This window comes from Eptatretus burgeri, chromosome 8, assembly GCF_056783735.1.
Source record: "Eptatretus burgeri isolate ZD-2024b chromosome 8, Ebu_testis_v1, whole genome shotgun sequence".
Classification (NCBI taxonomy): domain Eukaryota; kingdom Metazoa; phylum Chordata; class Myxini; order Myxiniformes; family Myxinidae; genus Eptatretus; species Eptatretus burgeri.
The window spans coordinates 16109650-16125339 of record NC_140968.1 but is presented as its reverse complement, the minus strand read 5'-3'; the positions used below and the strand labels follow the sequence as shown (position 1 = coordinate 16125339).

Here is a 15690-nt window from a genome sequence, read left to right as displayed (position 1 = left end):
ACATTACCTTTAATGAAGGAAAAGCCATTGTTATTGAGCGCTTTAATCGCACCTTAAAAGAGAGACTATATAAAAAATTAAAACAACTCGGTTCACAACAACGGTCATATTTTATTCAGGATATTGTAGATCAGTATAATGACACGATTCACACGTGAACGAATATGAAACCATCAGAAACATTTACAAAATTAGAATACGAAAAAGAGATTAATGTTAGAAAACCTAAGTTCAAAGTTGGTGATATCGTAAGAATATATATATATATATATATATATATATATATATATATATATATATATATATATATATATATATATATATATATATATATATATATGTGGAAATCTCATTTTGAAAAAGGTTACACAAAGCGATGGGCAAATGAACTTTTTAAAATTGTTTATGTAATAGATACAGTTCCTTGGACTTATAAGATATGTGATTTAGAAGGGGAAGAGATTTTAGGTTCATTTTATTCACAGGAATTACAAAAGGCAAAACAAAGCAAATAATGCCCATGGGAGCAATAGGTTGGCGCTTCACTCCTCTTCTACTTTTCGCCGTTATGGACACTCGAGGGCCAAGTCTGAGGTGTATAACAGGTGGCATCTGCCGAGGGTTAAATTAAAAATATATAATGTGTGTCAAGGGGGACGTTCTTAGATCTGTGAACCCCAAACGCAGAATCCTCAACTTAATAGTCAAGGCTTAACTTTTGTTTGTTAATGTGTGTGTGTGTGTGTGTGTGTGTGTGTGTGTGTGTGTGTGTGTGTGTGTGTGTGTGTGTGTGTGCGTGCGTGCGTGTGTGTGCGTGCATGCACGTGTGCGTGTGATAATATAACAGGGAGCATAATCAACCCACCCTTACCCTCACATTCAAAATCGCAACCCCAACCTTAACCCTAACATTCAAAATCTCAACCCTCACCCCAACCCTCACATTCAAAATCTCAACCCCAACGCAAACCCACCCTTACCCTCACATTCAAAATCACAACCCCAACCCTAACATTCAAAATCTCAACCCTCACATTCAAAATCTCAACCCCAACGCAAACCCGCCCTAACCCTCACATTCAAAATCGCAATCCCAAACCTCACATTCAAAATCTCAACCCCAACCCTCAACCCAGCCCTCACATTCAAAATCTCAACCCCAACCCCAACCGTCACATTCAAAATCTCAACCCCAACCCTCACATTCAAAATCTCAATCCTCACCCCAACCCTCACATTCAAAATCCCAACCCTCACCCAACACAATGTCTTTTATTAAATACGTATTACAACAATATATATTTTTATGTTTTTTTCTCTTCTGCCAATTCTGTCTTTTAAGGCTTTCAGGTTTGATGAAGAAGAAAGGGGGAGTAAGAACCTTCCTGGATCTTCTTCCCAGAACTAACAATATATTTTTTAATGTTTTTTTTTTCATGGTTTTTTTTTTCCTCTTCTTCCAATTCTGTCTTTTAAGGCTTTCAGGTTTAATGAAGAAGAAAGGGGGAGTAAGAACTTTCCTGCACTTTCTTCCCAGAACTTTCTTGATATTGCTCTCATCAAGCACCATCCAACAAAGAACTACATCGATAGGTTTCGATCCCCAAGGGTCTTCTTGGTGGAAACCACATTTCAAGTGTCCAAAATAAAACCAACTTACAAAGTCTCCAAGGGATAACTCATTTCCTGTTTTTTTCAAAATTTGTGAGTCTCCAACGTAGGTTCCATATTTAGAACCATCTTGGCAGAACCCTTTTCCCAAATCTCCAAGGTAGTCATTTAAACCATCAAGGCAGAATTCATTTATTGATTTTTTCAAAATTTGTGAGGTCTCCGAGGTAGGTTTCATATTTAAAACCACCAAGGATAACTCATTTTTTCAAAATTTGTGAATCTCCAAGGTAGGCCCCATATTTAGAACCATCTTGGCAGAACCCTTTTCCCGAGTCTCCAAGGTAGTTATTTAAACCATCAAGGCAGAACTCATTTACTGATTTTTTCAAAATTTGCGAGTCTCCAAGGTAGGCCCCATATTTAGAACCATCTTGGCAGAACCCTTTTCCTGAGTCTCCAAGGTAGTTATTTAAACCATCAAGGCAGAACTCATTTTCTGATTTTTTCAAAATTTGTGATTATCCAAGGTAAAACTTGTATTCTGGCTCATCAAGGTGTCACTTGTTCAGTGGGTATCGTCTTGAAAACTCGAAATGAGTACTATTGTTGTAAAACTCTTTTTCAGGATTTTGCTGGTCTCCAGGGTATAACTCTTTGGTTGGGTAATCAAGATCGAGCTCGTTCTGTGGGTCTTGGTCGCTGACAAGGTCTTCAACCAAGCCAACAATTTCACCCCAAGTTGTGGCAGAAGCAATATTTTCATTTCGTATTTCAGATACAATTTCCTGTGAGAGAAAATAATAATGTATTATTGAAGTGATTTAATTATAACACGTTGACGATGAGATAACTTCACAGTTCACGAACACTTAATCATTATTAAATGATTCTATGCTTAAATCAAACTCTGTAAATAGGAAAATAAAATCTTACCTCAATAGATAAGAGGTTTGAATCCAGTTCAGACTTGAAAGTTTATTCCATGCAAGTAATAGAACTCCAAGGAACTCCAAAGTCATCCCACTCAAGCTCAGCACTGCCCTCCATTGTCAGTATAAAAATTGTTTAAAATGGAGTCTGGGTTTGAAGCTTTTATACAAAAAGACTGGTGTGTGTGGTTTCCTTTGGAAATTCCCTGGGCAAGCCCAGGCAAGCCTTCGTTGGGAATTTTTATTCAACCATATGAAGTCAGAGATGAAATGGAAATGATGTTAGAGGAGGCGGGAGTTTGTAAAAGTGGGCGTGGCTTTGGAAAAGTGGGCGTGGCTTATGAAAAAACCTCATTCAGTGGGCAGGTCTTAGTAAAAGTGGGCGGGGTTTCGGAAAAGTGGGCGAGGCTTATGGAAAATACCTCCTGAAAGTGGGCGGGGCTTAAGAAAAAGTGGCGGGGCTTGGGAAAAGTGGGCGTGGTTATGCAAAAAATAATCTGAGGATCAGGAGGTGGTCAAGCAAGAACATTAAGAGAAGTTTATCATTTATTATTGACACAAAAGGGGTATCATGAAAAATATAAAGATTCAAATGTTTTATTTTTAAATATTTTAGATGGGGATTATTGTGCAAAGAAAATTAAACTATTGAAGGAATTTGAGAATGATGAAATCTTTATAGGTTCATTGAGTGAGCTAAACAATATGCATTGCTTATTTGAAAAAAAGTGCTCCAAGGTTGAAAGGGGACGCTATTAAAATCTCCATTCACTGACATGTTTTAGATATTTCAACAGTGGGGAATTCAACAGGTTGGGAAAAAAATATGAATCGCTGAGAATCCCCATTCACTTAACATGGGGGAAGTGAGCCAGAACCAGTATATTCATCCTTCTCATATGGTCAAATCTTATGATACAACTCATCCTGACTGTGCGTCAATTCTATGAATGAAACAAGTCTTCAATTATTAAAACATCACAACATAATTGAAACAAAAGTTCATTGGTCTCTTCTGATGTCTTCAATGCAGATTTCGTTTTGTGCATCTCCATGAGCACAGTATCTCCTGGGCCAAAGTTGTAACAGTCCTTGGTTGTTGCTTCGGGCAACGTGTTCTTCACCGAAAATAAAATGCTCTCAATATATTTGAGTGCAACACAAAATGTACACAATGCATCATCCATTTGTTGAATATTCATCTCCTTTATCGTTAATGGAGGTGAGTCAGGTGCCCTCATCGGTTTTCCATTAATATTTTGTGGTGATAGTCCTGTTCTCCTATTTAGAGTGGCTCTCATTGACAATAGCACCAGTGGCATGGCCTCCGGTCTGGAGGAGGTATGGCCTCCGAACGACCAGTCTGCTCACAAATTTTCCCAAATTATTTTCCAGCACCCATCCTGTCCCTCATTGTGATACTTGTAATGCTATAAAATCCTTCATCAAAATTTTACAACCATTATTGCGTTCACGCACAAATTAATATCCACTACATCTCGGCATTTGTTTTTCATAAAGTTGCACATTGTGCCTTTGCCCGTACGACTCATGCCATGAGCCAAACAGGCAAATCATGCTGACAATGCATGTGGTGCCACCTCACGTCCATGATGAGAAGTCCGTAGTTGGGATTGAGTGTTAGATATACATCCTGAGTTTACCCACTTGTCCTTCTCCTGTGTATTAACGGCTATCTGTATGGCTGTTACATCCTCCAAGGCTGAGGCACTCTCAGGAGCCATTAAAGCATCTTGCATGATCACTGGACATCGCCCCGTCTCAGCTGCAAGTTTTTCTGCATTATCTGCTTTTACATTTCGTCCTGCAACACCACCCGCTCTCCCCTTATGCACCTCACACCGAATCACTAGAATCGTGGATGGTAACAGAATAGCTTCTGAACGATAAGCTCTTTGTTCTTAATTTTGCTTCTTGAAGAAGTAAAAAAAAAAAACCTTCCTCATGCCAAGTTATTCCAAAATCATGAAAAATCCCAAAAACATATTTGAGAATCTCTATAAGTATTCACTTCCAGGGTCTCCGTGAAAAAAACAATGCAGCATATGTCATTACGTCCATGCAGTTGAGTTCTTCTTCACCATTCTCATTCAGCGGTAATAGACAAACCAGGTCGAATGGTGGACATCGCTGGATCGAGACACTCGATGAGGTCAACAATACCAATTAGTGCATTATAGTTCTCAAAGCGGAGAGATGTTGCGTTTCCGCTTTCAATCTCCACTGAAACCGAATGTGGGACTTGGAAAGCCAATGGATTTCCAAATGCGATTGTTGAAGTTAGTCAGACCATGCGTGGGGCTACAATAACCATCTGTGAGCATGGCAGAAATCCTCTCGCCACCAGGTCCAACGTTACACTTATCATAAGCTACCAGCCGCATATTATTCTCCCATTACGATTGTGTTGATGCAGATTGTGCACACCTCCCATCTCACGTGAATAATGATAAAGGGTTTGAAAGTCAAAATGCTGAGATGATTTCCTAAATATCACATATTTCTTTTTAAGAAAATCGCAATTATCATTGTGAACGTACGCACGCACGCACGCACGCACGCACGCACGCACGCATGCACACACACAATCTTACAATCTGTCTGAATGCAAACATGTTCAGTTAAGTTTACAGCTCTTAAGTCTTGAACAATTTAATTGTATTTTACTTACAATGCCAGCGATAGTTTGCCCACGATTTGGCAAGTCAAGCACTGAAGAAAAGTTGATCACAGCACTCACCAAATGCCATTTAATTAATAATTTTCTGTATTAACTGCGATAACTCACCCACTCACAAAAACTTGCTCAAGGACGTTGAACACTTTCAAACTCACGTTTCCACTCATTTGTATGAAAAATAAATGCAATATACTGAATTAAATATTCCAAATTAACCTTTAAGCTGCAATACACATTGACGAATCACTTTGCTTGTGAAACACCGGGACGACAATGCATTGACGTCCGTCCTAACGTCCATCTGAGTGACAGCACACACTCTGATGTTAAACACTGTGATCTCAACAATTTCTGATCTCGCTTCGTGCTCAATTGGATAATATCAAAGGCATTTTATAACGAGTAATAAATGCTGATCGAAGCAAACCATTTGTTGATTGTGTACCAAAGGTAATTATATCATTTCTTCGTTTCAAAAACGAGCATTGAAATGCCTTCCAACGTCCTGTTCCGACATAACACCATATTCAGCCCTGATTGGTAACACAACACAGATCGGTGGATGAATGGGAAGGGTCCTTCTTATTTGGTGCAGACGAGGTTAACCTTCTTCCACTTAATTCACCGTCGGCTCGTTTATGATTTATTTTATCAACGCTTTTCGATCATCTGACGTCACATTTGTACAACGAATTTGTCATTGGGCATCGACACGACACAGTACACAAGGCAGTACAGTATACTCTATACGACGTCATATTTGCTGAGCCTTCGAGCATTATAAAGTGATAAATAATTTTCATGTGGTTTTTTCAAAGTACAGTTTCATACCTTTTGCACAGAAGAGTTGCAGTACTATCCCAAAATACCGTGCACACTATATTGGCTACATTTACCTACCTGACAATGGCAGAATCAATAACTCTACAATCCATCTCAACCGAAGATTTTTCTCTCATTTGCTCCACCTGCCAACCAACATGGCAGTCAAACAAAAACATCCGGATATTTTAACAACCAAATCGCGTATGTATTATGTTGACCTTTAAAATTAGATTGAAACAATTTTATTGGCATTTAAATCAGTGTGACGGCATCATCAATGTCTGCATTACCATGGTGACCACATAACATTTAACTCTAAGCTTACTTGTAATTTATGAAATACACTGTGGGGGGGGGGGGGTTAAAAATGACATTTTTCACACATTAAAAGAGAAATCCTCGTAGATTTTAAAGCTCCCTCACAACCGCTTGCACACGGTTGGAATCCTGAATGGAGGGTAAAGTCTGCTATGGGTGGGGTTTCCCCTGGGTTGGATTCCTGACCCAGTGTTTGACATGCAGGCAATTAGAGCTCCAAGCTGTCTCTGAGATTAAAATTAAACGTCAATGTACGAGGTGTGTTCAAAAAGTATCCAACCTTAATTTTTCGTGCGTAAAAAAATGAAGCTTGGGAGGCATGGTTTGGTGCACGTATGTCGGCGATCCTAATCCGTATGCGTGAATATTTTCCCGCCTGCAGAAGCTGTCAGTCGCCGACAGACCGCCGATGAGTGAGGAAGTGTAAGTGAGCGCAGTCGGATTTTCGTTTTTCAGAAAATGACGGATCAATGTGATCTCATCGCCAGTGATCACTGTGTTGAAGAAGTTGGGATCGCTGTTCACAGTCTCCAGCATGTCCTGTGCGATTTCCAAACGGAGTTGCTTCTGCTCGATCGTTAGCAGCTTTGGCACAAAGTTAACTGAGATTCTCCTTAAACCCAAATCCTCAGTCACAATGGAATGAACGGATCCAATGCTGACGCCCGCCTCATCTGCAAGTTCTCTGATCGTAATTCGATGATCCTGCATCAGCAGGGTCCTCACTTGGTCAATGACGATCTCATTTCGGGATGTTGAGGGCCTACCAGAACGTGCTTCACTTTCCACTGATGTGCGACCACCTTTGAAGCGGTTGTACCACTCTTTAATCTGTGTGATGCCAATTGCTTCATTTCCGAAGGCCTGTTGAGTCTTACGGATCGTTTCCAATTGGGAATCGCCAAGATTTACACATAATTTGATGCAGTGGCGTAGTTCAAGTTTTTCAGTCATTTTGTCAAGAACAAAAATCCAACGGCGCTCACTTGCACTTCCTCACTCATCGGTGGTCTGTCAGCGACAGCTTCTGCAGGCCGGAAAAAATTCATGCACAAGAATTAGGATCGCCTACATACGTGCACCAAACCACGCCTCCATAGCTTCATTTGTTTACACACAAAATATTAAGGTTGGATACTTTTTGAACACACCTCATATGTTCATTTTACAACCCAGGAATACTCTGTTCGTATAATACGCTATATATTTTAAATACATCACCTCTCAGCCCAATTTAATCTGTTAACCAGCTTCATCACCCGAGCACACCAAACATTCTCTTGTGTCATATCTCCACTCACACAGCTCGAAACACTCACCCAAACGAAACAAACAAACGAGTGATTGATTATGACAAGGACTGGCATTCTGAGAGTTTTTCCACATTTCTATTTTAACACGTTGAATCTGTAAATGCCTTCCATTCATCTGCCATGCACAATAAACACAATGGTAAATTATATAATTTTATTGCTTCCTATTTTCCAGCAAAAATATGAGACAGGCATTTCAATTTCATTATGGTCAATGTGCACGGCATACATCAAATGGAGATGAAAATATGTTTTAATCGTCTCACACGGAGGATTCACATTTAAACCCAAATGCCTTTTACCTTTCATCTTCCAGCAATGACAATACCATTGTATTTCCAGTCATTAAAAAACTTCTCGTATTCTTTCCAAATTTTGTCGGATCTCACCAAAGTTTTTTTTTCCTCTGCAACCCCATCACACCAGGTATTGCTCCACGAAACACCGGTAGACTATCCAAGCTCGTGATTCATCACTCGCAATGCCTGCATGGATGTGCACCCCTCGGGACTTTCGACGACAATTGCACAGAGTTTTAACAGTCAATTTTCAGTCTCACAGATTCATATTTACCAGAACCGATAAGATAAAACCAACCAACACCACCCTCATATCCACCTTAATATAATGATAATAGACTTTTCTCACCTTTTGGCAAATGCCATTGCTGAAAAATTGTCATCCCATCTTGGACTCATATGCACTCAAGATCAGATAAGGTTGAACAATATCTCAAGCTTCAACACTTTATATCTTTGAATCCTATTTTATTTATTTATTTAATTTCCATTTCATAAATGTTCTTGCAGGCCAAACACTGATCATGGTGGTCAACTTGTATTCAAACACATCTTGAATTCATGTAAATGAATTTCCCACAGGAATTAAAGTCCCTCACCTTATCTGATCTGGAAACCCATGTCTTCCATCAGCCCACTCTGCAACCATGCTCATCCAGGTCTTAATGCTCCTGCCTCTGGCTTGCTAAATTTTGCAAGAAATTCTCAATTCCTCCTGTACATTTGAGTCATTTATTAAAACAATAAAACATATGCAAGTAAAAACGAGAACACCATATCGATATGGAGAATTCAGAGGCACTTCAAAAAGCAATAATCTTCCTCTGATTCCAAAGGACATCGAAATATTGCATTCTTACATAGTGTTCAGTGAGATGGTCTGTTTTTCTTTCCCAGTTGCTGAAACCACCCTGACATGTTAAGGATTCAAGATAGGGATCATTTACAGCTTTGTGGCAGCAGCCATCTGGAGGTCAGCTTAATTATGAAGGGCTGAGGAGTATTTATGAACTGAAGGTTGATCGGAATTTTGTATGATATTCAGAGATCAGAGAGGCGAATTCAACCTCGGCACAGAATGACGTCATCCCATATTGGTGCTTGGATGGATCACATATGGCTTCGTGGTCTGGATTGAGAAGACGAGGGAAAGATTTATAATCTGAAGCTGACAAAAGTGTAAAAACACATTTGGATATTTCCTTAAACCAGCATTCCATTGGAGCTGGAATAATACCTCCGCCCAGACTTTCAAACACCAATATAATTCCATGAATCAAAATCCCTTAATTAGCAAAATAAAATCAAACAATAGGTAATGTTATCATCTTGAATAATGATTAAAGATTACTTGAAAGGTCAATCTGTTGTGGGCACCTTTACTGGGCAGATTGATCATCTTTCAACAAAGAAAGAGATAAGGTCGTTTAAAATGCAAATTTCTATTAAGATAACAAATACATGTTCAAGCACATAGAATTGAAATAATCATGCCATATTTGAGTACATTTTACATTAAAGGGTGACAATACATTTACTTTTCAATCAAGTTTAATTGGCAATATTTTATTATTATTTTTATCAACCTCAACCCCATGATGCAAATTTTGCAGAAATTTGCAGACTTCTCTTTGCTGATTATTTTTTGCAATATTTTGTGTTGTCGATGGGGGCCTTCTCCGATTCGGAGGTATTTGAACGATGCTTCTATTTTCGGTCATGTATTGTCTGTTCTTTTTGCATGGACTTTTGGATGCTCTCCTGCGTGGATACTCATATGCATGTTCAAATTGCCATTGTGAGAGAAACCCTGATCACATATGGAGCATTTGTGAGGTCGCTCTCCTGTGTGGGTTGTCATGTGCCGATTCAAACTGCCTTTTTGAGAAAAACCTGCATCACAAAGCGAACATTTGTGAGGTCGCTCTCCTGTGTGGATACTCATATGAAAATTGCAAGAGTCTTTCCGAGAGAAACCTTTATGACAAAAGGAGCATTTGTAAGGATGCTCTCCTGTGTGGATAATCGTATGTATTTTCAAAGAGCCTTTTTGAGAGAAACCTTTATCACATATGGAACATTTGTAAGGACGCGCTCCTGTATGGATCCTCATGTGCTTATTCAAATCGCCTTTTTGAGAGAAACCTTTATCACACATGGAGCATTTGTGAGGTCGCTCTCCTGTGTGGATACTCATGTGCTTATTCAAATCGACTTTTTGAGAGAAACCTTTATCACACATGGAGCACTTGTGAGGTCGCTCTGCTGTGTGGATACTCATATGAAAATTGCAAGAGTCTTTCCGAGAGAAACCTTTATGACATATGGAGCATTTGTAAGGATGCTCTCCTGTGTGGATAATCGTATGTATTTTCAAATGGCCTTTTTGAGAGAAATCTTTATCACATATGGAACATTTGTAAGGACGCGCTCCTGTATGGATCCTCATGTGCTTATTCAAATCGCCTTTTTGAGAGAAACCTTTATCACACATGGAGCATTTGTAAGGACGCTCTCCTGTATGGATACTCATGTGCTGATTCAAACTGCCATTGCGAGAGAAACCTTTATCACACATGGAGCATTTGTAAGGACGCTCTCCTGTATGGATCCTCATGTGCTGATTCAAACTGCCATTGTGAGAGAAACCTTTATCACATATGGAGCATTTGTAAGGACGCTCTCCTGTATGGATCCTCATGTGCTGATTCAAACTGCCATTGCGAGAGAAACCTTCATCACACATGGAGCATTTGTAAGGACGCTCTCCTGTATGGATCCTCATGTGCTGATTCAAACTGCCATTGTGAGAGAAACCTTTATCACATATGGAGCATTTGTAAGGACGCTCTCCTGTGTGGACCCTCACGTGCTGATTCAAAGCGCTTTTGTGAGGGAAACCTTTCTTACATATGGAGCATTTGTAAGGACGCTCTCCTGTGTGGATCCTCATATGCTTATTCCAAGAGTCATTTTGAGAGAAACCTTTATCACAAACAGAGCATTCGTGTGGGTGTTCTCCTCTGTGGGTCCTCATGTGTATTTTGATGTTTCTTGGTGAAGTAAAATCTTCATTGCATATATTACACATTTGCCTTTCGATTACCTTTTGGGGGTTGTTTAATTGAATATCGATCTTTCTGCTGTTTTCACCAGATGTATACTTGTAGTTTAAAGGTCGTGAGTCTTGTTCTTGGGATTGTTTCTTCAAAATAGACATCTCCTTCACAATCACGCTGCTCCTGGACCTTATCTGTCCAACTGGACTCCTTGATTGTTCTACAAAAACAAACAGCAAGAAGTTATTTTACCTTTTTCTGTCAAACTCAAAATGCAAAATATTTCACAATTTTATGAACCCTCCTTTCAAAAGATTGAATGTTCATTTTGTAGGTTTCTGCTCACCTTTTGCAGAACGGACAGGACTGCTATTTGTGAAATAAACAACTGAATCTTCCTTTGCAGAAGCAGATCTTAAAGTTTCTGAGACAGATGAACCGTTGTGTCGTCTGGATTCCACATTTACAGGATATACTGTTGTGAGGCCTGGGTTTCGGCAGCGAGCATGACTGCCAGATGGAGCAGTAGAGTCGGCTCCACCGAACACCCGGAATTTATAGGTCGCCACCCCTGATAACTCCGGAGCCGATGGGTCCCTCATCAGACCAAAGATCGCCAATAGGTCAACCGCGTGGGAAAGGGTCGATTGCCAATTTCAATTTACCTAAATACCCACGTCGTCCAAACTACTGGGGAAATTCACCCTCGGCGGAGCTCGAGCGGAACGAGCCGTTGGTATGCTCGAACTGTGCGTAACCCGTGCGGATGGTTACCGAGGTCCATCGGTCCAAATTCACAATTTCCCATCAAGCACCGCACTAAGCCAATGAAAGAAACACAGAAACAAGCTGAAACATTTAACAGGGGATTTATTTATAATCGGGGGGGGGGCGTGGGGGGGAGGAGGGAACACACAAAGACCAGAGTGGTAAATAAGGTGCAAAAAAAGCACTCAACAGTTTCTACTTATCAGACGGGCCCACACACAAACACGCACAAAATAAATGGGACGGCCGGCCTTTATTGATGCCCCCCCCCCAGCTTGGAGGGAAGGTGAGCCGAAGGGGAGAACCTGTCTCGCACCTCCCAGCCTCGTGCGGTTTTCGATGATCCGGTTCGGTGGGACTCGAACCCGCAACACGATGCGATTATGGATGCCAGTTGGCGCGAAGGTGGATCAGACAGAACGCCGGCAGGCCAGACGAGACGACCAGGCGACGTGACCTTGACTGGACCTCCGCTGGACCTCAACACAACCGAACTCCACTCGACTCCAACTAATCTCCAGGTGGATCCGAACTTCACTCGAGCACAGTCGGGTCTCAACACACTCTGGCCCAACAACTGCGCTGGACCGTTCGCAACCTCACTCGCGCACCGTCGGGTCTCAGCACTCTCTCGCTCCGTCCGATCGTGCCGAAAACAATATCCTCTTCTTGTCCGGTGGGGGGGGGGTGGAGTAGGGAGATGCCTCCTCGCGACCCGCTCTCCCTCACTGGATGGTTTTGGCATGCAAAATCGCTCGTCGCCTCTGTCACTGGCCAACACGGGCGCCAAGTCTGTTGATTGGTCCGGGGGCGTGATGACATCACGCGGACCGCCCCTCACACAGTGGCCGAGTCCCATTGGTCAAAGGACGCAACCTCGCTCGCATCACCCCGATTGGGCGAGAGCCGCCGCGAGGTTCCGCCTTGAACTCCGCCCACCGCGGGCGCTATGGCGTCAGGTTGAGGAAGCAAGGCGAAGGAGTGTTGTTGTAATAGTCTTTGTTCAAGATGTCAGAAAAAAGATTTAAAGCTTGACTATGAGATAACTTCGCAGCGCATGAACACTAAATTCCCATTAGACGAGGGATGGGACCCGAACTGGAAACACATATTTGCCGATATAACTGATCTATAGGACCTGGCTGGTGTGTGTGATGGGTCCCAGATTCGTAGCAATACATCATATGAAAACAATGAAGGACATAAAGTTGAAAACACTGCAAATATAAATCTGGTCAACAGGTCAACAGGACGTCACTTCTGCTGTTAGAACGAGGCTCCATAATGTTGCCGACATTACAGGATAGGAATCAAGGTGTTCACAAGGAGAAATATACAACTATATATGTATGTGTGTTCACACCAACACATGCATGTTGCAACCATTTCAGAGATAAGTATTTCTCCATGTTTGACTCGTTATTACCATAAGTTGGTGAATATAAGCCACACTATAATTTTGCGATTTCTCGTGTTGCCTTCCGCTTCGGGGATTTTTACACTTGTTGATTGCACTTGTCACTGCCAGATGCTGCATCTAACTCATGAAATCCAAGTTTTCCAAACCAGATTGTTTGTGTTTTTCTGATACATCTTCATCCATGTGCTGCTGTCATATCCCTTCAAAAACACAATAGTTATGAAATGATGTATGAATGCTCAAGAGGCTTTTTGTGCATGCGCTGTGTGTGCATTTTTCAATGACTCGGTTCTACTTAAGACACTTTTAATCTGCCGTTGCACGTGCTAAAGCACAATTCAAATATCCTTTTATTCCATGAGCCTCGACAATGTGCAGAAAAAAAAAAACAATTTTCAGTGTTTACATGAGAGAGTGGCAATTGCAAAAAGGTTAACCACAAATGTTGTGTTTCTGAATTCAAATCGGACTCACAAATACAGGAATATAAGAAATATCAATGGATGAGAGGTCCCGGGTTCATACCATTTGCTTTTAATACAATCAGCGAGCGGCGGCAGTTGGCACACCACACAGACGCTTCTCCTCTCATCAACAGATGCAAAATCTCATACAATTACCTCTGCCACCAAAAGTGGAAGGTTATGGTTTCACCCCTTTCTATCTGTCTATGCCTGGTGTTGGCTTCATGGTTAGGGTGGCGGGCTTTGGTTCCTCGGGTCCTGAGTTCAAATCCCGCTCAGTTATTGAATTAATACCAGGTGGGGTTAACTCAGCCAGTCATCCTTCTGAGGTCGGCAAAATGAGTGCCAGCATGCTGGTATACTGTGTCGGAGTGGCGACCCATCCAGGATTGTGCCCAATAGCCAAGGAGACTGCTTAAGCAGCACCAACACTCAGGACAGAGAATGGTCCCAATATCCTCAGACTCTTCTCTGTCTGGCTGATTGTGTGCAGGATATCCCAAAAAGTGTGGACGGATTCAGACGAAGCTTGGTCTTCGGACCTCAAGCTTAGTATTCAGATGGACCTCAAGCAACCAAGGTCTCTGCTCTAACTCGATAGATCGCTCAATGCAAGCTGCTGCCAATGAAACAGACATCCATTTCACAGAATCCTTCCTCCCAAGGATGTCCCCGACTCTTTTGTGTCTCCCTGGCTATTGTTTCCTCTCATTTGATGGGCCTCAACGCCACCTCTGTGGTGGAGTTGCACTTTACATTAATAACTCGATCTCTCAATACCCTTCTATTCCACTGATTGCTCGGGGTATTCGACAGTACTTGATTTGGCATCGGAGAGTTGAAAAGTTCTGTCGACCTCGAATTAGGCTTTGATGTTTTTTCATTTCCAACTGGTGAATGGTGAGGGTGAGTGGTTATAAACACTGTGATAAATTATAATGAATTTTTTTTAAGCTTCACCACACACCGAACGATCAATTCATTTACGCATTGTGGTTTTGAGAAAGCTTTTTCTTCAAGGCGCTGTCACACCTTGACTTTTCAGCCAGCAATGGCAACGTATAAAAATGTATGTAAAACGTTGGCGTACGCTGAAGTTTTGAGGTTTTTAAAAAAAGTTTTGGTCGTATTCATAATGTGTTGGTCATATGCATAACATATTAGTAACAGGCACAGAACGTTTCGTTGTCTTATAGATAACTTATACCAACGAATGCTTAGCCTGTTGTCGGCGTTCACAACCTATGCCCAATGATAGTTGAACTTAGGCATAGCACGCTGCACGTATCGCCGACGAACTCGTGGCGTTCTCTGTTAAAAACCTGCCGCATGCCGATTAAAATCATAATTGCCTGAAAATTGGAAGTGTCAACATTGCAGTCACACCTTGAAGATTTAGCCAGCGTATGCCGACCTATGACAAATGTGTCTAAAACGCTGGCACACATTGAATACGGTATGGGTACGTTGTGTATACGTTAGGAGCACGCTGAAAAACAATGAAGTACGCTGTCATATTCCGTGGTGCGTCGAGTACGTCATGAAATTTCAAGCATGCTGAAAATTTTATGACGTACTCGACGTATGGCTCACAAGTTCCGCATACGCTGGCAGAAGTTCTCGGCACGCTCCGCGATCGTTGACACACGTCGGACACACGTTACTCATAAGTCGAAACACATCGAGGTAATGTTTAGCATACCCGAAACTTAATTTTTAACCTATGAGTAACGTGCTTTGAACCTATGAGTAGCGTGCTATGAACCCATGTGTAACGTATCTCAAACGCACATTGGCGTATGTAGACGAATTTGATTGACGTCTTCCGGATGACCACAGAACTTAATGAACGTGTTTCTAACTTACATCTACCGTATAATGGCGATTTGGCAGCGTTTAGGGGAATTGGTATATACAAATGGGCTTCACAAGAGGAACCCGTAAGTGTTCCAGACTCCATGTTGAGTAGATGTCAATGTC

At 41.5% G+C, this 15690-nt stretch overlaps 1 protein-coding gene across 3 annotated transcripts in view; it reads right to left on the bottom strand.

Moving 5' to 3' along the window:
- Positions 1 to 755: 755 nt before the first annotated feature.
- The window catches only part of LOC147021193 (uncharacterized), an 83016-nt gene continuing 68081 nt past the window's right edge, over positions 756 to 15690 (bottom strand). For all 3 annotated transcript variants that reach the window (XM_085893665.1, XM_085893663.1, XM_085893664.1), the window contains one exon: positions 756 to 11278. In XM_085893665.1, coding sequence (XP_085749791.1) covers positions 9717 to 11278 — 1562 coding nt within the window. In that variant the 3' untranslated portion in view covers positions 756 to 9716. The remainder of the gene's footprint in view (positions 11279 to 15690) is intronic.